Below are 23,630 nucleotides of genomic sequence, written 5' to 3' on the forward strand. Positions count from 1 at the left end.
GTTGCTAATCCAGTTATGTTGTCTAGCTTTGGAAGAAGATAAAATCAAAGAAGAGAATGTAGAAAAGAAAGATATAAGGGCCAATCACCTTTATAAACTACTACATTTAAAAATGGGAAAATGACAAAAAGTTACTATAAAATTATTTATTCATTTTAAACATTTATCTTTTTTAAATTTGAGGTCTAAATGTTTTTTCCTCTTTCTAACCCCTTTCCCACTCACTGAGAAGGCAAGCAATGTAATATTAATTATATTATAGAATCACTGATCTAGAATTGGAGGAACAAGAACTCATCTAGTCCAGCCCTTTCATTTTATAGATAAGGAAATTGCAATCTAGGAAGGTTAGCTGACACAGCTACTAAGTGTCTGAAGCCAGCACTCAGGAAGATACTTCAGATATAGCACTCTATCTCCTATGCCACTTAGATGCCCTTTCCTTGATTATACAAATTTGTAATAAGAATTTCATATTTCTTTTTTTAAAGGGCAAAAGGAGATGTGAGGGAGAGGTAATAGAGTTTTTTTCATTAAAAATAAAACTAAACAAAACAGAAATGGCACTGAATTGAGACTAGGTTGGAAGAAAAGTAAAAACTTGGGCCTGGGAAACTGATGGATTTAGCAAAAGTGAGTGAGAAAGATCATGATTTGACTAGAAACTTAAAACATTCATTAAATATTAACAATAAAATATTTGAAAAATTCATATAAAAGCAAAACTTTATCACATAGCTTCATAAAACTAGTTTTTCACAATTTAGTAAACAACTTTCATTAATAATAAGGAATACTTCTTCTTCTCTTAAGAGTGATAACTGATAGGAGAAGATAGGTAAGGATTTTAAAATACAATCTAAATGAATAATGATACAGTAAGAACAAAATGCCAATATGGCTTAAAAGCTCTTACCTGTTCTTGTTTTCAAGTTCTGCAATCAGCTGCCTTTGTTGTTTATTTGCATCAATGGTGAAAGAGATATCAGAAGCACCCCTTTGCTGACTAGGCTGCTGTAAAAGACATGATATGAAATATTTAATATTAGAGAATACAAAACCATGTCCATCACAGTGAATCTTCCCTGAAGAATCTCAATAAAATCTTTGTAAGTTATGCTGAGATGTGTGGAAAAGGTATACTTTTTATGAAAACCAAATGGGAAATCAACAAAATAAAATAAAATAAGCTGATATAGTTGGAAGAATTTTGGACTTAGAGCTAAGTAGTAAATATTTATTGAGAGCCAGGTGTCAGAGTTGACAGAACGTCAGACAGAGTCAGAAACACAAATTAGAATTCTGTTCCAGACTCAGTTTCCTCATTCTCAAAATGAAGAAAACAATATTACTTACAACATAGGGCTGTTCTAAGTTTATCTATATTTATATGTACCTATTGATATGTAATAAATAAAAATAATATAAAAGGCTTTGAAAATCTTAATGCCAAACATAAATGCTATAATTATTATAATAATTACAGAGAATATGTATTTATATTTAAGTGCAAGACTTGATTTTAAAAATTAGACACTTCTAATGGTAGTTGTGTGATCATAGAGAAAACATTTTTATTTTTTTAAGCCTCATTTTTGTCTATAGAAAGTAAGATTATAATACCTATATCTATAAATTATATATGACTATATATAATTTATATATATATAAATTTATATAAAATAAGATTATAATACTTATGTTGTCTGCCAAACAGGATTTAATCAATTAATAACTACTTATTTAATACCTACTGTGTACTTGCTACAAATTATGCTAGGTGTTGAGAGTGCAAGTTTTTTTAAAAGGGGAAAATATTGAGAGTAAAGAACTTTACAAATATTAAACTATAATATTGCTAACATTAGTAACATTTAATAGTTTTATTATTATTTATTCCAATGGATATATAATAGTATTTTCCTGTGAAGATTTTGTATGTAAATGATGAATTTCCCTATCTAAGCCAGCTGAGGTTTTCAATGCTTGTTTTCTGCTCTATAATCTCTAGCAATGGGTAGAGAAATGAACTAGTTGGATAAACTCATTGAATAGTTATACCATAAACCACATAAAAATAAGAATTAAAAAGTGAATATAATCAATCAATTATTTCCTTTATACCAGGTATGGGGAACTTTAGTTACTCTCAGAGCCTTATGAATCAGAAAAGTAATATCAACTGATGACCACATAAATAAAAACAACTTAATTCAATTTTTCTTTTAAAAAGGGAAATAAATATAAAGTATGTATACATGTAAGTATGTGAAAAAATATATATATGTCTGAAATTTAAGAATGGAGAAAAGAAAGACTAATAAGTAGACATAAGGACAGGAGCTAGATCTGTGACTTCATTAAGACAGAGAGTTTTAGGTGAGAAAACACCCTCTATCAAGACATATCATCCTGGAAAAAAAGAGACTTTGATATGGTTTCTATCTTCTAATATAAAGATCACTCCAGTTAAGTCAATAAGCATTTATTAAACACCCACAGTGTGGCAGGCACCTTGCTAAACATTGGTGACACAAAAACTATGGCTTTTCCTCTAGGAGCAATCTTATGAGGCAACATACCAACAATTATATACAAAAAGACAATTACGATAAATTGTAGATTACCTCAGAGGAGATGATTAAAATTAAAGTTTATCTGGGAAGGGCTTCTCCTGAACTATAATCTTAGACTACTTAGAGCAGAAATGTCAAACATGCGGCCTGTGTCCTTCAATACTCTCAAATGTGGCCTGAATCAGATTAAAATGTTATTGGGAAATTTTTTAACAAAATAAATAAAAATATAATAAAACATAAATAATAATATTTTTTAAACCTAAGTCAATATGTTGCCCTTAAGGATTCTTATATATGGATTGGTGGTCTCTCTTCTATTAGATTTTGACATCAGTGCCCTTAGATTCAAGTTTAAAAGATAGAAAGAGAGAGTAGAGAAAATGAGGAGAGGGAAATACACAGAGAAAGCAAAACATATGGCTATGAACACAAAGAATAAGAACTATTTAAGGAAAGACAAAACCAGAGCAAAACAGACCCAAAATAAGATAATATACACAAAGATAATCTGTATCCAGAGAGATATATAGAAAGACAATCTATCTGTATGTCTCTGTCTTTTCCTCCCTTCTTATCTCCTTTATCCCTTTTTCTTTCCTTTGCACATGAGTGTATAAATCAATACATAGTAACAAAGAAGGAAATTAACTTCAAAGAAGACAGGGGCAAATCCCTATCTTGTAAAATATTTAGTATATTTATAGAAATGTAATTTTTAAAATAAATTTTTAAATCTTACTGTATTTTTATAACTATAAACAAATGGGGATTTCACATCTTTCTTCTTATTTTATAGGGTAGATGAAAATGAATTCAAAGGGCGCATCTGGATTCATGTGATAGAGCTTCCCATTCTTGACTGGAATAATGCCAAAAAATTATATTAACTAAAATCTTCCTTGAATTGACTAGTTTTATTGCCGCATACTTGAACTATAATTTTCTTTTCTTATTGAGGCAAAACCTTAGACTTTTCCTTACGGCTCTATCAGAGACAAGGAGCATGGAGAAATAAGGTAAAAACATGGCCTGGGAAGATTTAAATGTGTAAAGGAAAGAAAGTATACTCAAGTAAATGAGTTGTTAAGTTACCTTTCCAACCTCATGTTTCTTTTTAATCTATGATCTCTTACTGAATCACAGAATTTGATACCTTGGAAGGTATATTAGTTACCATTTTGTTCAATTTCTACCTGAAAGGAAATCTTATTAAAACATAAGCAATAAGTGGTTACCATGCCTCTGCTCTAAGGAGAGGGAAACCTACTACTCTTGAGAATGTTCCATTTTTAGACAGTTCTAATTGTTATGAAATATTTTTTTTCCTGTCATTAAGCTAAATTTTGTCTCCATTAGTCTTTTTAATTATTCAGCTACTAGAATTGTTAGAGAATTTACAAAGCAGCTGGATTTGTAGCAGGGATAGGGGTGAGGTGAAATATTCTCTTTGGCTGATCTACTACAAATATGGTGTAAATTGAGTCAGGGAAGTGGAGTGTTCTGGAGTATTAGGGGCTGGCAATGGGTGTCTTAGAGTAAGGGTTGGAAGAATAGGAACCACTTTTTCCACCCACTGCTTCCTTTCTATAAAAGCTACTTACAGTAAAACAAATATATGGATCAATACTAAATAGAAAACTAACTGGGCAAGGCATTTGCTAAGAAGCTTGTATGAGTTTGTCCTTCCAATTGACCCCACTGAGCATTAGTCATCTAACAGAAATGGTATTCCGGACACTCAGTGCTGAAGTCTTTTTGATTTAATCTTCATCCCTGCTCCTTTTTCTTCTGAGATGTGATGAGCTAGAAGACTGTAATGAGATTGACCTTATTCATGCTATTTGATTTTTTACACACTTCAATGCTACCTCTAGTCCACTGAGTTTTATTTTGAAAAAAAAAAATACATTTTTAGCTTTTAATTCCTCTCAGTCATGAAAATCTGACAATGCCATGGTCAATACACTGAATTGTGAAGAAGTGCCAGGATTAATGCTTTGGGTCGTTATATTGCTCCCGTCCAAGATCATTAATGAGAATGCTCTGAAGTTGTTTCTGATAGCTATGATGTCTGAGAATAATAAAAAACAAATGAAGATGCCATGTACCTCCCAACAATCCAAAGTCCAAAGACATCCTCTATTTCACACATTTGCATTTTGAATAAAGTGCCAGATTGATTTTAATTCTTTCTGTTGGAGAGATGTCCAATCAGTATTACCTTTACTACCTTTTTTCCAATTCTACAAATAGAAAAAAAAAAAAAACAATGTTTTTTCTACAAGTGTTGTGTTTTGGATTTGATTTTGGCCAGGTCCAAATAGTGTATGAGGGATGGGTGTGAAAAGACACTGATAAACTTTTGGTCTTAATTCTAATTCTCAGCTGAATCACTGAGTGATATTGTCTAGTTTATTACAGCATCATAAATTTAGAATTGGATGGGATCTTAAAATCCCTATCATTCTTCTAACCCACAGAAGGTACTTAATATTAAATGCTTATTGACTAACTGAAAAAGATAGTAAGCACTAGTCCATTTTAAAATTATATGTAAATGTAATTTTTGCTAAGGTATAAAAAATCTTTAAAAAATTAATAAATTAGTAAGAATAAAACTTTATATTGAAAACAAGAGTTATAATAAGATAACCTCTAAATGTGAAATGGAAGGAAAAAGTCTGGTAGTTGCCCAGAACTTCCTCAAGAATCATTGAAGACGATTTCCCTTAAGGAAAACTTACAGATGAGGATGTCTCTGCTGCCAGTCTTGCTGCATATCTGGCAATCAATCTGTGTTCTTCATCCAGACGGTTTGGGCTGTCAAGCATGCTGTTCAAAATAGGAGATGGAGGATATAGTTAGTCCAGTAAAGAAACATTTTATCTTGCTGTAAGAGTTATTTGCTACTTCATTTTTTCTCCACTGCAGAATACAAATCAATTACAGAAAATTATGTTAGTTTAATTCCACAGAATATTCTAAAAGCCAGAAGCAAGAAGACTTAAAATCTTTGCCTTTGTTCAATCTCATCCTATAGCTAAGAACTTGTATGCCAAAGTGACCATTTTGATTACCTCTCTTGATGAAGGACAAATCTCACTAATTTCATTACTGAATGGAATTAGGCAAATTTAATCAATTCTGCATTCCCTTTCACAAGACTGGGAATTATAGGACTGGAGCTCATCAACAATGGGAAAATTTCAGGTGATGTCAGATTCCCATTCTTGCCGCATATATTATCTTATGTTATAATAATAATGCTGATGACAGCTAGTATTTATATATTGTTTTAAGGTTTGGAAAACATTTTATTCTCTCATTTTATCTTCATATCTTCCAGGGAGGTAAAGGCAATTATTATCCCCATTTTACATATGAGGAAACTGAGGCAGATATAAGTTAAGTGATTTATCACAACTAGTAAGTTTCTGAAGGAGCTGCAATAAATAGTATTATCCTCATTTGACAGGTGAGGGCACTGAGACTCAAAAGAGTTAAATGAATTGCCCATGATAATATGTTCAGAACCTAGTTGTAAGTCAGGTTTTCTTGACTCTATATCTAGCTATCTATATAGTGGAAAACAAGCTCTCTCAGTATGTTTTGTCACCCCAACTTGGGGGCTTTAGAAAACAGGACACAATATTTTAATCACCCTGCTGTGGGAGCTCTAGAAAGCAATGGTACATTTTGTCACTCCAAATTGGAGGCTCTAGAAAGCAGGACACAACACAGATTCATAATGAATGACTGTCAGAAGTCACTTTATCAAAGAATTTTCAAATTTTGAAGATTAAAGGGATTCATTACTAACAAGCAAGTATAAATAAAAATGAAGGTTATTTAAAAAAACACATCCATCAATCTAAGACTTAAAATTATGGAATTATATCTAAAAGGCTATAATTCATATTTTCTTGCTCCCCAACATTACCACAACTGAATGAACTTAAGGGTGAAGTGATAGATCACCTCTTTGTGTGCACACAGGATTTATGAGTCCACATCTGTGACTTCAATATGTTCAAATTATACATGTACAAGGGTAAATGAAGCATCCTGTAATAAATTCCATTATTTCACTGCCCCAATTACAAATGGTTGTAAATGAATAGCCAATAATACCTAAATCATTAAAATAAACACTGATTCCTGCACTTTGTTTATCTCTAGTTATTTATATCTGAACTATAATCAGTAAGACCTGGAAACCAGCTTAGTTGGATTAAATGGTTGTTGCAGGAAAGACTGTGGTGAGAGAGAGAGGGGAGGGGGGAAGAAGAGAGAGGGAAGAGGAAAGGGAGGGAGAGAGAGGGAGAGAAAAAGAGAGGGAGGGGGAGAGAAAGAGAGAGAGACAGACAGAGAGAGAGAGAGAGGCAGAGAGAGAGAGAGAGAGAGAGAGAGAGAGTGTGAGTGTTTGAGAGAGGGCAGAAATTCATCACTGAATAAATGTTTCATTCTCTCTTTTGTCTGATTAACCAACAGCATGCTGCTGCAAGATTGAAATTTTAGGAAATTTAAGTTGCTGCAACCAAACCACTATCTGCTAAATTATATTTTTAATTAAATTAAATTAATAATTCAAAAAAGCAAAGATTTCAGGTAGGCAGCTAACATAGTATAAATGGAACAGAGTGTGGGATTTGGAGTCAAACTAAATTAAAATCCAGTCTCAAACACTTATTAGTTTTGTGACCCTGAACAAATCATTTAACCCTGGTTGTCTCAGTTTTCTCACCTGTAAAATGAGATAGAGAAGGAAATATCAAACTTCTCCAATATCTTTGTCATGAACTTCCCCACTCATCCCCATAAACGGAGTCACAAAGAATCAGACATGACTAAAATAATTGAACAACACAAAAAGATGTCAGGTTACACTACCATGTTCTTTCATACTTATACCATGGAGAAACCTCTTCTCAGAATACTCTTTCAATGTTGAGGCTGTGGGTCCTGGGTCATAAGATCATAGAATAAGAACTTGAAGAAATTGGAGGTCACTTAGTCCAACTCTCTTATTTTACAGCTCAGTAAAGTGAGGTTCAGAGAACAGAAACTATTGTCTCAGGACAGAGAAGCAGTAAGTGGCTAAATCAGGATCCAGTGAATGTAAATTCTAAACTGATTTCAAGGAGGCCCGCATGCCCATTTGGTACTCTCCTATATGCTGTAAAGATATTTGAAATTCTACCTTGAAATAATAATTTATTTGGGTCTTAAATCCTTTTTGCTTCTCAGGAGCCCATATTAAAATGCCACGTGGAAGGCTAACATCTTACAATGTTACTACCTAACATTTTAGAAATGAGATAATAATTTTAGAACTATAGAGGACTTTAAAGACCATATAAACTTATCCCCACATTTTATAGATGAGAAAACTGACATCCAGAGAAGTTAAGTGATGTGTAGAAAGTCATGCTTTGTTTCCAACTCTTTGGGGTTTTTTTTTGTAGTTTCCTTGGCAAAGATACTGCAGTGGTTTGCCATTTCCTTCTCCAACTCATTTCACAGATGAGGAAATTAAGGCAAACGGTATAAAATGACTTACTCAGGATAACACAGGTAGCAAGTATTCTTGAGGTCAAATTTGAATTCAGGTCTTTCTGACTCCAGACCTGTTATTTTCTCTACTGTGCCGCCTAGCAGACTGCCCTAATTTTTTTTTTTTTTGCTGAGGCAATTGGGGTTAAGTGACTTGCCCAGGGTCACACAGGTAGGAAGTGTTAAGTGTCTGAGGTCAAATTTGAACTCAGGTCCTCCTGACTTCAGGGCTGGTGCTCTATCCACTATACTAACTTGCTGCCCCTCTAATTTTAAATATATTTTTACATGTATTTCATTGTTTCTTACATTAAAATATAGGATCCTTATGAACAGAGATTTTTTTATTCTTTGTACTTTTAGCTTCAGCAAATAGCAGAGTTCCTGGCATACAGAAGATATTTAATAAATGCTTATTTAATTGATAGTGATAGAAGTAGAATATGAATTCAGGGCTCCTGATTCCATGACCAGTAATTTATTTATTATAGCAAACTGCACCATAGTTATATAGAGTTTTTACAAAATTTACAAAGCCATTTTTTCATAATATCTGTATTAGGTAGTAATATATAAATTTGTAAACTCCCCCCTCCCTGACACCAAATAAAAATATTGGGACTCAAAAGGTAAGTTGACTTATTTATAGTTACCAAGGTAGTAAGGAGACTTAGTAGCAAAGGAAAGGGCCAGAATCCGAGTCTTTTGATACTCTAAATCTTCGAACTTTCCAACCATATTATATAGTAACATATACCTCAAATTTGCTACTGCTACTAGGAAAACTGAGGCAGGCAGATCATTTGAGCTTAGAACCATTAAGCTAAAATTCAGCTAAAGATGATTAGCTATGCAAAGATATCAAAGAAAGGGAAAATAATCTATTTGTATAAAAATATTTATAGCAGCTTTTTTGTGATAGCAAAGATTAGAAATAAAAAAGATGGCCATCCATTGGGAAATGCTGAACAAATTATGGTATATGATTATAATGGAATACTATTGTGCTGTATGAAATGATGAGGGGGATGGTTTTAGAAAAATCTGGGAAGGGCTATATGAATCAATGCAGAGTGAAGTGAGCAAAGCCAGGAAATCACATTGCACATAGTAATAGCAATATTGTAATGATGATCAACTATGAAAAATTTGGCTAGATAATGATCCAAGACAATTCCAAAGGATCTATGATGAAAAATGCGATCTGCCTTCAAAAAGAGAACTGAGGAACTCTGAATAACAGCCTGAGGCATATTTAAAAATTTTTCTTTATCTTTCCTGTTTTGTGTATATTTGTTTTCTTTTGCAAGACGGCTAGTTGTAGAAATATGTTTTGTTTGACTTTACATATATATTTACATATGTAATCAATATGATTAATCAATATCAATATGATATTATTTTCCTTTGTTTCCAACTCTTTGGGTTTTTTTTTTTGTAGTTTCCTTGGCAAAGATACTGCCATTTCCTTCTCCAACTCATTTCACAGATGAGGAAACTGAGGCAAACGGTATAAAATGACTTAGGATCACACAGGTTGGGGGAGTGGCAGATAGGAAGGAGAGGATTTGGAACTCAAAATTTAAGAAAAAAATAATATTAATTTTTTCCATGTTAAAAAAAGATGATTGGATGTTCACGCTTTCTGGCACCAATAAGGTGAGCTTCTAAGAGTAGAGGACTAACAGGATGCCTAAAGAGGGGTGAACCAGCCAAGGTGGAAACAGAGCAGGTTAAAGCTCCTGCAACTGGGTTTTGTGAGAGACTGCTGGATTTCCAACCTAGGCAAGATAGGGAGACCCAGTACTTGTTCATATAAAAAAGGGGAGGTCTTTTAAACATGTACCAAAAGTGAATAGTTAAATAGAACAGATTGTGAAACAGCTCCCACATTTTCATTTCAGTTTACATAAGGTACATAAAGATGTCCATATGCACACAAATACACATATACATACTACATATATATAATTACATATATACATACATGCATGTGATTCTTCCCTTTTAAATGACTAGAATTTTTAATGATAATGTGTACAAGTATTAAGATACCTAATACATATGTGATAAAAATATTCTACACTTTCTGGTGAAGAGGTAGAAGTGCTTTTCTTTCTCTTACAACTTTTACTCTCTATATAAGTTTAAAATTCATGATTGGTTTGGCTGCTAAAGCTGAGAATGTCAAAACTACATAAGGCAATCAAATTTCTTAGCTAATTAAGAACAATTAAAGTCAAACTTGTAACATCTATGAATTTTTGATGCCATTTCTAATTTTAAAATACCCTAATAGTTATATGCTATTCGTTGTACAATATGAAACTGGCTGAAAATAACAAGGATTTTCACTGCTTCTCACCCCCTGACTGGTATCTTATATTACAGAATATATACTTTAATTCCATTAATAAAGAGACATTTTAAAATATGGAGATTTCTAACCATTTTCTTTAAAGTGGAAATTTTTTTAAAAAAGGTTTTAACTATTGAAAACAGAATCATGGGCTATACCAGCTGTAAATGTGGCCCAGATATCTAGTAATGTTATAATACACAAAAAATTTGACAAGATAAAGAATAATATGGTTGCAAATATAAGCTTAGGTAAAGACTGTGCTAAGTATTTGCAAAAAACATAAATGAAACACAATACAAGAGCAAAGAATACAAGGAGCATTCATCTCCTAGGTAGACGGGATTTCATTGATGCAGACATGAAGGAATATATTCAGCCATTTCTTTGTAATTTATAGAAGTTAGATGATATAGTGGTTAGAGCATTTGATTTGGAAGGCCTGAGTTCAAATCCTGTGTCAGAAACTTACCAGTTGTGTTACCCTGGGCAGCCACATTAACTCTCTTTGCCTCACTAATATCTATCATAAAATGAGGTTAATAAAAATACCTACTCATTGGATAGGTGGGAGGATCAAATGAGATAGCATGTGTAAAATGCTTTATAAACCTTTAAAGGAATATATACATATACATTATAATAAGAATTACAATGATATATTATGTTATAATGCAGGATACTCCAAAAGTCTTAGTACAGGTTTATATTCTTAAGCTTATTACATAGGGAACAGCCCATATGATGATGATGATGATGATTAATAATAATAATAATAGACAATCATTGTTATTATCATCACTATAATGATATTTTGCTTTTGGAATGATTTGATATTATTATAAAACAACATGCATTGTGATGATGATGATGAAGATACCTGAGAGAATATAGGAGTTTTTGAGGGTCAGTAACAAATATGTGGAAAAGACAGAACTTGAAAGGTAATCTTTCTGACTCTCTGTTCATCTCTCTAGCCATTAGGCACACTGTCACACTACTACCTTAGTAAATTCTATCATGCTTCTTGCTTTATATACTTCTTGGGTCTTTGTGTGCAGAGCATAAAGTGTTGTGATAAAAGATTTAATAAGCAGGAGGCCCAGTTCCTGATCTTAATTTAGCATTTGATGGATAAAAGAGGAAAGAAGTTGAAACATTAATCTATAAAATGCCTCAAAAATACCTGCTGAACAGCATTGAACAAGTATAAATGAACTTAATTTAAGAGGAATAAATATTATTAGTTAGCATTTATACAGTGTTTACTGTGTGCCTGCTACTAATTCTAAGTGCTTTTAAAATATTATCTCACTTTATCCTATGGACAACTCTGGGAGTAAGGTGCTGTTGTTATTCCTACTTTACAGTTGAGCAAACCTGAGGCAAGAGGCTATTGTCTTGCCCAGGATTACACAACTAGTAAGTGAGGTTTGAACTCAGGTTTTCCTGATAGGTCAAGCTGCAGCACCCAACTGCTTTAGTACTTAATATTGAGATACTAAGAAATGCAATGATTGGAATCCATTCAACCCAGACTAAGGAAACTCCTTGGAAAATAAGTTTTAAACTGTGTTTTTTTTCCCTTCCCAAAGAGGTGAGAGCTATTGTCAAAGAGAGAAAGTTAAAGGTAAAAATAAGGGTGGTGAGGGAGAATAGATCATTATAATACTTTCAAATCTCTGATACACAAATATCTTTACTAGGTTTCAAAGTTCATTTTTTTTCAAAACTATGAGAAGAGGGTAAAGAGAAAATGAAAAAAAAATCTATAGCTTATGTTTATATACATATAAGACTTAGCAATGTATGCTTGTAGAAAGGATGAGTCAAAACAATATTGGGAAGAGAAAATGGAAGAATTAAAAGAGAAGATAAAATCCACAGAAAATATGAAGGATATCTTTTTTGAACAGAGCCTGCCTCATTTAATAATTTTTAATTCTATTTTTGGTTTTCTTCAGAAGCAACATATGGCTATCTCCACATGGAAGGGTAGTACATTTATAGACAGTTTTATGTCCTTATGTGACCATGAAGTCACTGTGATTAAGCAGCAGCTAGTGAAAAAAGTCTGAGCATGACAGTTTTTTTTTCCTTCAGCAATTTAGAAAAAGGTTGTTATTTTAATTAAGAAAAGGGCCAAGAAATGGTTGAAGTACTTGGGATTCACTTGAAGTTGTGGATAAAAGGAGACTATCACATTGTCTTCACAAAGAAATTCATCTGTGGCCAAAATACATGTTTGAAGATGAGATAAAATTTTTATGTGTCAAAATAATTTCTGTAAATTAACATATCACCAAATATACCAGAAATTAAATTAATGTCAACTCCTTCCTTTAAAAGTTTTGACAGGCTGATTAATAAGGAAATATATGAAAGCACTTTGAGATGTATGAAATAATTCAAATGTAAGATGTTATTATAATTGAAGACCTTAGGTTAATATCTGTAAACAAGTAATAACAATTAGCAAATTGATAAATACTAACCCGTCATAGATATCTATTAGGAAGAGAAAGCATTTATTAGCATAAGAAAAACTATAATCAAAATTTCAAAATATTTGAGTCTGTAAAACTATTGTTATGCAAAATTAGTAATGAGTGAGCCAGGGACTTCTACTAAGAAATTCAACTAAATCCAACAAATTTGAGATGTGTCCAGCATTGTATTGGCACTATGAGATATATAATGAACTTATAACCTTTTTAGGGACACAAAACAAATAATTATGAAATAATTATAGTTAATATCTGGGAGAATTCTCAGAAGCATCTAAAATAGTTGAGAGTAAGTTTGACAGATTAGGTGACACAGTTGGCTGTGAAATGTAAGTAGGGTATGGATGGAAAGAGAGGAGAAATAGAGAAAGCAGAATGAGGAAAGGCATGGAGATGGAATGGCATGTCCTGGGTGAGGTACTCTAAGATGTAGAAGGAAATATCTGATAATCAAGATAAGATTTTGGATGACATGAAGGTGTTTGGACTTCATATATATTTGGCCAAATCGAATTCAGTGGAATCCAGAAGAGGGAAGACACTATTGCAAAAAAGGAATTATGATAAAGAGGTATTGTAGGAAAATGGTGGGAGAGAGTATAGCATAGTTTAGTGAGGGAAGAAACTGGAAGCCAGGACATGATGTAGTAGACTATTGCTATAATCCATACATGAAGAAATGATGTCCAAGACGAGGGTGGTGACCAAAGGAGTATAGAGAAAGAGATGAATTTGAGTGACCTCCTTAGTGATAAATTGATAAGACTTGATACCTGATTGAATACAGCAAAAATAGGTGGAAAACAGTCAAATATTGCAGTAGGTGCCCTAGAGAATGGTAGTATCTGTAACAAAATGCAAGAGTTGGAGGGGAAAGATTATTAATGGCTGTTGATGATACATCTGGCTTCAAATATACTGTTTGATGTCACCTCTACTTGTATGCTATTTTGATGCCTCATTTAAATAAGAGGAAGAAGACCAAGTGAAAATGTTGATCAGGCTGCTGCCAGCAAAACTCTGGATGTAGAGATAATTTTAGGAATCATATGCATAGAGATGGGAGCTGAGGCAGTAAAAAGGGGGTGGATTTCTGAAGGATATCCTTTAGAAAGAGAAGAGCGAAAACAAGAGGACTGAACCAAGTCAAAAGAGGTCAGAGGATGAATAGGAGGCAGAGAAGGAGCAATTGGATAGGTAGAACTAGAAGCTAGAAGAAGAATTTTAAGAAGTGAGATGGTTTAAGACACAAAATGTCCAGAAATGAAGAAAAGCCCTTTTAGTTTGACAAAATGAATGTTACTGATTTCTGCAAGTGGAAATTCTAGCAGAATAAAGGAACAGAGCCAGATGGTGAGTGATTAAGGAGAAAATAAAGGCAATATAGTCCAGCTGAAATAAATATAAAATTTATGGGAAACTACAAGAGGCATCACAGTATAAAAAGGATGGAGAGCTGGCCTTGATGTCAAGAAGAGTTGTATTTAAGTCTTGCCTGTGACATATACTGACTGAGTCACACTAGGGAAATTATTTAATTTCTCAGTGCCCTCAGCAACTCTTGGACATGATAAGTTGCAGAGCAGATGCTGACTTCCTTTTTGCAAGGAGTTCCCTGAAATAATGAAATTAGGTCTAATTCCTGCCTTCTGTCTCTTCACACACAAAGTGCAATTCATAATCCATTATGAAGTCCAAGCACATTACCTCTTACTGATGCACAGTCATAACTATAATTAAGAAACCCAGAGTTCAAAGAAAGAAGTTATTATATTTGACAGCAGAAAAGTAAATAAGCTTAATTAATGAATTTGCTAATAGATCTATATATTTAGAAATGTTAGATTTTTCTTCAGTTTTTAGCCAGGATAAATGTTACTGGGATGGGAATGAGACTACTATTTTTCTCACATAACTTGTATAAATAATAAATTAATATAAACTCTGAGACAATTAAAACAAAAATATGAAGTCTTCTTGTAATTTTCTTATAAATTCATTGAGACCAGTCAGATATTGGATGATTTAAAAATTTTATGTTCTCATCATCTTTCATGAAATAGAAAAATCTTATCTGTAAACAAGATGGATTTGGGATCTTTTTATGTGCTTAAAAATCATTAAGCCACTCTACTCCCAAAGAGTTTTTATTTGTGTGGGTCAGGTCTATTAATATTTATTGTATAAGAAATTAAAATAACATTAGTATTATTAATATAATTTTGATCTCACAAAACTCCTTGAAAGGGGCTTCCTGGTTTCCTGGACATACTTTGAGAAGCACTGCCATAATTTTGTCATTATCATTTATTTTGCACAGTTTCAAAGTCATTAAATGACAAAGGTGGAATTTGGATGCAGGTCTTTGGGACTCCAGGTCCCACAGTAGGCATATAATGAAAATGTTTGTTGAGTTGGGTGTAGTGGCATATGTTTACAATACTAATCAAAAGGAAGATTGAGGCTGTCAAGTCTCATGACCTTTAGGAGTTCTAAATTGCAGTAGCCTAAATTGATCAGGTGCCTGTGCTAATAAGTTCAGCATCAATATGGTGAATCCATGGGAACAGGGATCACCAGATTACCTAAGAAAGGATGGACACTCCTGGTTGGACATGGAGGAGGTAAAAGTTCCTTTACTAATAAGTTTTAGAATCATACCTGTGATTATCCCTTACATTTCTAGTATATTTGAATTGTTTTTTTTTAATGATTGTAGAATTGTATTACTGTACAGTGTTCACTGCACAAGAATTACATGCTAATTCTTAAGTCCCTGAAGTCTGAATAAAGTCTTAATGATTTAATAGAATATATTTCTCTCAAACTTGCATAAACAATTTTCTAGTTAACAGTGTTATTTTCCTCCTTTTCACTTTAATCATAACTTAAATGAAACATTATCCTTTAATCTACCAGAAAGAGCAATGTCCTTAGAATAAACTAAATTCCAGGATGATGACTTTCAGGAAAGCACTAAATGACTGTTTTCCATCCAAAAACCATGAATCCATCTGTATGGTAGGTAATTCTTAGCTAGAAAGCAAGTATAACCATACTCCTTGTCTTTACAATGGTATAATTAATCACTTACACTGATACTCAAAGACATCAAGCAAATAATCATAGTTCTTTTAATTATATATGTGTATAACATATATACATATATTATGTACATGTGTATTTTTTCTTATCTAGTTGATTTGGGGACTGCTCTTTTGATACCACATTGAAACATAATGTTGTCAACTAGGTAGTTCCCTCTCCTTCAAATTAAGCTTTGATGCCCAGGGGCCAAACCTGCACTAACCGTGAGGGGTTGCTCTGAAGCATGTTGACATACAACCCGATGAGAACATGTTCATCAGCTAGCCTGTCTGCAACATCCAGGCTGTAGTGTAACCTGAAATGGGGTGGGAGCAAAGGGTGTAGTCAGGAGAAGCAGAGAGAAATTTATGGCAATCAGGAAAAAATAGTGAATAATTTTCTTGAGGGTGCAGGTGAGGAGAAGAAAAACACTAAACTTAATACTGACATTTTCATTTCCCTTTTACTAATTTATAAAAAATTTATTTTAATTAAACTGTTTCAAAAACAACCTGATTTACTTTAGCTCCAAACCACAATGATTAAAGTTAGTTTCTTTCTACTGTAAAGCTTTGAAAAAAATTCCAGGCAAAGATTAGTTATTCTTTAGAATATCAAATCAAGAGCTTAAGCTCAAGTACTGAAGTAACAAAAATCATGGCCTGAGAATCAAACACACACACAGATGTTTAAGTACATTAGTTGAAACATCTACTTAATGTGGTTAATTGGATTACAATGAAACTGTTGCTCTGAATCAAAAAAAAGATATTAAGAGCATGAAATAATAAAAAAGAAAACCTTATTTTTAGTTGTGTTAATATAAAATGCCAACACACCATGTCTTTAACTTACCCTTTGCCTTTCAGAAAAATTGGAGCAGCCCTAGCCAGCAGTTTGCTCTGCTCTACTTCATTGTTCTTGTGAGGAGAGCTAGTTAATGAGATGGGAAAGCTAAGAAGAGTGTCAGCACTGATAAGCATTCAAGAATAGAAATAGGTGACATAGGACCATATCTGTAGACAAATTGCTTTTATTAGATTTAAATGTTAAGGACAAGACTTCAGGTAACTGCACAGTTTAACTTGGTATAGAAACAGACCCATTCAAACTCAGAAAAGAAACCATTCATTCATTGATCTTTCAACTAACCCACCCACACATCCATTCATTCAGTGGGCCTACTAGAAATTTAAAGTATGCCTTCCTCAAGTACCATAAATTCTCTATTATAGATTGCCTGTAATTTCCTGGGCTGACAGAGTCTCAACTATGATGTTACAACCATGTCAATTAATTTCTTCATATCTGAGAGCATATTCTTTGTCCTTATGTTAAATCTGACTATAGTAGTAAAAATAAAAACCTATCATTATTAATCCATTGAACACTATCAAAATAGATAGTTGCTATTAAAAAAGAATCCATTTTTAGGTCTATTTTCTAGCACTGTTTAGGTGGCTTCATGAAGTAGAAAAAATCTTATGAATTTGCATTAATTATAAAGGTAGGTCGTTCTTAATAAGTGTAAAAAATGAATTATAGGATACTGTTAAAGAAATGTACTTTTATTACTTTATACTACAATCAGAATAATTCAAATTAATGACTAATGAAACTGCCAATTAGAGGTCTTGCCAGATCTGTTTTTAATGAACAACATTCATTGGTAAAGAACACATTAATTCTTAATATGTAAATGATTTTGATAAAGTGTTTATAAGCAACATGCTCATAAGCCGGTTAAATAGTAACCTTGTGCTTTTTATTATTATTATTATTAAAAATCATTCTTTTACATGGATGGAACAAAGGCAAACTCTTGTCCAATCTTGTCTGATTCATTAATGAGGTTAACATGCATAATTTAACTACATCTTTTTAAAAAGTCCCTGAATGCTTAATCAAATTAATATTCACACAGAATTTGCCACATAAAATAGTGTGAAATCCTCAACTCTTTTTATGACCAATTCTAATTGACTTTATGATTATAAATGTACCTTATTTTAAGAAAACTAAACACTAAAATATTTTCACTTGTAAACATACATTAGGAGTTTATTTAACAACAGAATTATCACTTTATAAAGAGATATCAAAGTTTCTTAGAAAATTTAAAATCTAATTTAATTTATTAAAATTTTGATTTCATGCAATGTTTAGAGGAACATATCTTCTACATAGGATGCGGTATCCATTTACTTAAAAAGTGCAATCCCAGTAAAACATAATTGACTATTAAATTAGATTAATGTTTTAGAAAACCTTCTGTCCCAATGAGCATATTGATTTTTCTCTCCAACTGAGGCCCTCATGCCTGCCAGGATAGGGTAAAAAAAAAAACCCAAACACTTAATCTTTACTTATAAGTGGTCTGTAACAAGCTAATCACACATGGGGTTTTCAGAGACATATTACAATGATGCCCAAAGCACAGACTTTTTGACCAACACTGGACAATGTTGAGGAATACAGCTTCATTCAATGAAACTTTTTATTCATGAGCTCTCCCCATAAATCATGGAGTTTTACCATAGCTTTTACTCAAACTGTGTTTGTATTTGATCTACTCCAGGATCTCTGAAGACTATTCAAAATACTCTTCAGTAGGCCAATTATTGCTTTTCTAGTTAAATAATTTATCTACTTTTTCTTCTGTCTTCTTCCCCTGGAAATTTGGACTTTATTTCCATCTTCATTCCAAACTAAAGAAATGTACTGTATGAAATTAAAGATACACTTGCTTCTAACATCTGGGTTGGTTAGTAATTAACTGATAAAGAGTGCTTTAAAATTGGAGGATCAATAATGCACTAGAAATTTATTACCATCACCTGGCAACTGATATGAAATGACAGTAAGTAGCAAGATAATTGGTGAAACTGTGAGGCTAGATTTGTGTTTATGGGAAAGAGTGAGTTTGGGGCTGCATTCTTATGTTGGTGGCTTGAATTATTTTTTCCTTATGTTCAAAGGGTCACTTCTAAGACTGGATATGAAAGAGTGCTATTAAGAGGAGTTGGGTTTGAATATTTTTCAGATCCTTTCTAGCTGTACAAATCACTTAATTTCCTTTTAAGCTTCTGTTTAAAGTTTTTACCTTTATTTTCTAAATAAGTAAAATGACTTGCTCTCTATTATGCTCTCTTTTATCCCTCTGTTCTCCTTTCCTAGTCCTTTCCATCCTACTCTCAATCCTAACTGTCCCTTCCCACCTCCTATCCCATTTTATTTTCTGAAAAGCTCAAAGTTGATATGACAGAATCATCATATTTTTTCCTCTTTCCCCACCTAAATCTCAGATAAAATGAATGAGCATCTACACTAAAACTTTTCTAAGAAAAAAGATAAAGATAAATCTTCCTGACTCCAGGCCTAGCACTCTCCCTAGCTGCCCCTTGCTTTAAGTATATACTATATCCCAATTCCTTCTGTATGAATCAAAGATCATAGAAATTTCTTTTTTCCATGCTTGGGATTTCTCTTCTTTCTCCCCTTCCTTCTCTTTAATTCACTAAAGTATAACTGCTTAGGATATCCACATTCCCACAGTTCATTCTTCTGAATTAATTGACCAGCAAGGCTGGCTGTGGCAGGGATGGGGATTCAGGAATATCTACAGTAAGATTACAAGGGGGTTGAGCTGAGCTGAGCTTGTTTGAGAACAAAGACAATTTTCTTTTTATATTGTTTAGTCATTTCAGTCATGTCTGACTCTTCATGACCAGTCTGGGCTTTCTTTGGCAAAAATACTGGAAGAGTTTGCCATTTCCTTCTTCGGCTTACTTTATGGAGGCAAACAGGATTAAGTGACTTGCCCAATTTCACATAGGTACCAAGTATCTGAAGTTTGAATTTGAATTGAATTTGAATGCCGGTCTTCCTGACTCTAGATGCAATGCTCTAGTCACTGTGCCACTTACTGCCTTTATTTTTATATCAAACGTTAATCTACTGCTGCTGGTTAAAAAAAACAAAAATGAAAAACCTTTAAAAACTTTAAAAAGACTGCGCTGATAAATGTGGGAGTATGTATAAACGAATGCACATGTTTAACATATATTGGATTATTTGGCATCTAGGGCAGGGGATGAGGGGAAGGAAAGAATAAAAATTTGGAATATGGAATTTTGCAGGAGTGAATGTTGAAAACTATCCTTGCATGTATTTTGAAAACAAAAAAGCTATTATTTTAAAAATGAGATTATGTACTTGCCTCAGGAATGGGGAAAGAATAGGAGAGAAGATTTAAAACTATTATTAAGATCATAGATTTGGAAATGGAGGGGAACTTAGAGACTATCTAGTCAGACCCTTTTGTTTTATAGAAGAAGAAACTGAGGTTAAATAAGGTCATACAGATTGTTAGCATCAGAATGAGTATTTGAACCAAAACCTATTGTCTCTAATCTAATACTTTTTTCAGCATAACACTTTATAGCAATTGGCAAAAAAAGGAGAGAAAGCCTAGTCAGATGATATTACAAGTGGAAAAGGAAATAAGTGGACCATTTAGTGAAAGTCCAAATCTCCTGCAGCTTTCCTCTTCCTCCATCTTCATGAGCTCCCATCCTCCACATCCTAACCTATTAGAACTCAAGTCCAAGCTATGGGAACCACCACCAGTGGCTTAGACCCAGAAGAGAAATAGGAATTTGAAGAGTTTAGATTTAGTGTTAGGATTGCAGGAGTGAAGATAGTTGTCTGAAATCCCAACATGCCATAATGAATGCATTTTTACATAGAAAAATGTTATATATGGGGGGTTAAATGATATATGTGGGGGTTAAATAATATCAAACCACTAAAACCTAATACTATACTTAAGGCATCTTATAAGTTGGATATGTTTTTGAGATCTGGGTGGGAATCTAACTACAATTATTAACATGGAATCTTTAGGAAAATGTATTCTACATTACAAACAAACAACAACAACATTACAAACAAAAACCTCAGTTATCATTGGCCCCTTGTTCTCTTTCACATCTCTTATCTAATAGTTTTGAAGTTATATCAATTCTAGCACAAATCTCTTAAGTCTTTCCCTCATTTTCATTTCCATCCTATGGCAGTGATTCAAGTCTCTCCTTTCTTTTTTACTTATTATAGTCAAATATTGATGATGTCATGGATCTAGATCTGGAAAGAACTTTAGAAACCAAGAAGTCCAATTACTGCACTTTATGGATGAGTAAGCTGAAACTCAGAAAATAAATAGCTTGTCCTAGGTCAAACAGATAGTAGCAAAGCTGGGATTTAAACCCATGTCCCCTGATTCAAAAATCTGTTTTTCTTTCTAAATTTCCACTGTTCAACCCTTATACATATAAATGTATGTGTGTGCATATATGCATACATACACATATATCCATGTAGGTTCCCTTTGTTCCCTTTGTCCTCAGCACATCCTTCCATATAGCAATTTTCATCATTAGGCATGGGGTCATTCACACTCTATTCCTTCTAGGTATATTATGGAAAATGTTTATACACATGTGTGTTGTTCAATGAAAAATGTAAGAGACATATTGCATAATGGAAGTATCTTCAAAAATTAGCAGTACTGAATTCTATAATGGCAGAAATATAAATATTCTGTGTATTTACTTAACATTCCTCTCCTCAACTCCACCAAGCTGTGAAATATGACTCTCTTTCTTTCTTTCTTTCTTTTCTTTCTTTCTCTTTTATTTCCTTTTTTTATTGTGAAGGACTTGGGAACTCAAAGGAACAACAATTCATACACATACATCCTAACCTTTTTGTTTATGTGCAGAATATGTTTTAAAATATTCCAATTGAAAAGAATATTATTTATTGGATGTTATATGAAAAACTTGGATTAAAGTATCTGAGAGGAACAGCTATGAAAAGCAAAGTATAAAATGCAGTGTGGAATGATGAATATCTTAATGATTAGAAAATGTACTTGAACATAATTATGGATTTAATTTTTTATAGGTTATTAAATATATGATGAACCTAGCTGAAAGAACACCATTGGATATCAGCAAAAATTGGTTAGGTAAAGTTGACATACTTAACTTTCAGAAAAGAATAAATTTTGTGCTTATTCAGATAAATATAATATGTCTATGTGTATTCAGACCCTGATGTTAACAAATTAATTTAAATAAAACAAAGATTGTGCAATATGATAACATTCCAATGCTTTTCATCTGCAGAGAAGAAACTTTTGAAAAAAACTGGGGGGTGGTGTTCAAAAACAATTCTAAAGGTTTTTTGCTCCTCCTACTTTTTTCTGGTTTAAGTACTTTGGATTTTAAATTTTAAAATGCTTGCCACAAACAAATCATAATGTATTAAATATTGTTAGAGTTAATACTGAGAAGCCAGCTCAAATTAATTCAGCCTAACATCACAAGTATTCTGACTCCACAGTAAGCTAGAAATGCAAAATCAACTTGTATGCCTATTCAAAAAACTAAATTTACCAAAGTATTTTCCATTGCATAACAGCAGAATTTACTGAATTATTATAATTGTTAGTAGTCATATTACCAAGAAATAATTTATATGTGTACATGAAAGTTCTTGTTCAGTTGTTTTTCAGCCATGTCCAACTCTTCTTGACCCCATTTCGAGTTTCCTTGGCAAAGATATTAGATTGGTTTGCCTTTGCCTTCTTTAGCTCATTTTACAGATGAGGAAGCTGAGACAAGCAGGATTAATTGATTTACCCAGGTCACACAGCTAGGCCAGATTTTAATTCAGGAAGATGAGTATTCCTGACTCCAGGTCCAGCACTCTATTCACTGTGCCACCTAGCTGCCCCTTCAAGTTTTAGCTTACAACTAAAGCATTTGAAGCTAAGAAAAGGTTGTTAGCTATACAGGGTAGATAGCGGACTTGTGGTTTTAATTATGTATTAAGTTTTTAATGTAGGCAATAGCTGAAGTTAAAATATGATTTCTCTCCATTTTAAGTTAAAATTATAACATATTCATATTCTCTGGTGCATTTTATAATAGAATTTACCAAAATGATTGTATTTACTCAGACAATTCATACTATATGCTAAAGAGAGAGTGTAAAGTGAATATAATGGTGGGGAAAATTTAAGTTGATTTTCAATGTTGACTCAAAATCTTATCTTTTTTCTGAAAGGAAGGCACAGACTTTTAACTTGAAATTATTTAGGAGGAAAAAAAAACTAATTTTAGGGGGGAAAGCTAAATTTATAAGACCTAATATGAAAAATGTTTCACTTGTGATTTTATGGGAATGTTGTTATTCAGTTATATCCAACTCTTTGTGACCTCATTTGAGATTTCCTTGGTAAAGATACTGGCATAGTTTTTCATCTCCTTCTCCAGCTCTAAAAATCAGGAAACTGAGGATAAAAAGGTTAAGCCACAAAGCAAATAGATTTCTGAGGTCAGATTAGGACTTGGGAAAAGTGATCCTGGTTTTAGGCCAAGTACTTTATTAACTACCCCACCTAGCTCTCCCTTAGTGGAAATAAAGTTAGTAGTTTTGCTTTTGTTTGTTCTTCATTCTCAAAGAGGAGGACCATGA

The 23,630-nt window shown here is 32.8% G+C and overlaps 1 protein-coding gene across 26 annotated transcripts in view; it reads right to left on the reverse strand.

Moving 5' to 3' along the window:
- The window catches only part of DTNA (dystrobrevin alpha), a 472,577-nt gene that overhangs the window by 53,095 nt on the left and 395,852 nt on the right, over positions 1 to 23,630 (reverse strand). For 15 of the 26 annotated variants that reach the window (XM_031946436.1, XM_031946432.1, XM_031946435.1 and 12 more), the window contains 4 exons: positions 16,941 to 17,018; positions 16,309 to 16,401; positions 5,324 to 5,411; positions 917 to 1,014 (listed from right to left, as the gene is read on the reverse strand). In XM_031946436.1, coding sequence (XP_031802296.1) covers positions 917 to 1,014; positions 5,324 to 5,411; positions 16,309 to 16,401; positions 16,941 to 17,018 — 357 coding nt within the window. The remainder of the gene's footprint in view (positions 1 to 916; positions 1,015 to 5,323; positions 5,412 to 16,308; positions 16,402 to 16,940; positions 17,019 to 23,630) is intronic. The other 11 variants (XM_031946445.1, XM_031946448.1, XM_031946449.1 and 8 more) reach the window with 3 other exon arrangements.

This window comes from Sarcophilus harrisii, chromosome 1 (assembly GCF_902635505.1).
Source record: "Sarcophilus harrisii chromosome 1, mSarHar1.11, whole genome shotgun sequence".
NCBI classification, from domain to species: Eukaryota; Metazoa; Chordata; class Mammalia; order Dasyuromorphia; family Dasyuridae; genus Sarcophilus; species Sarcophilus harrisii.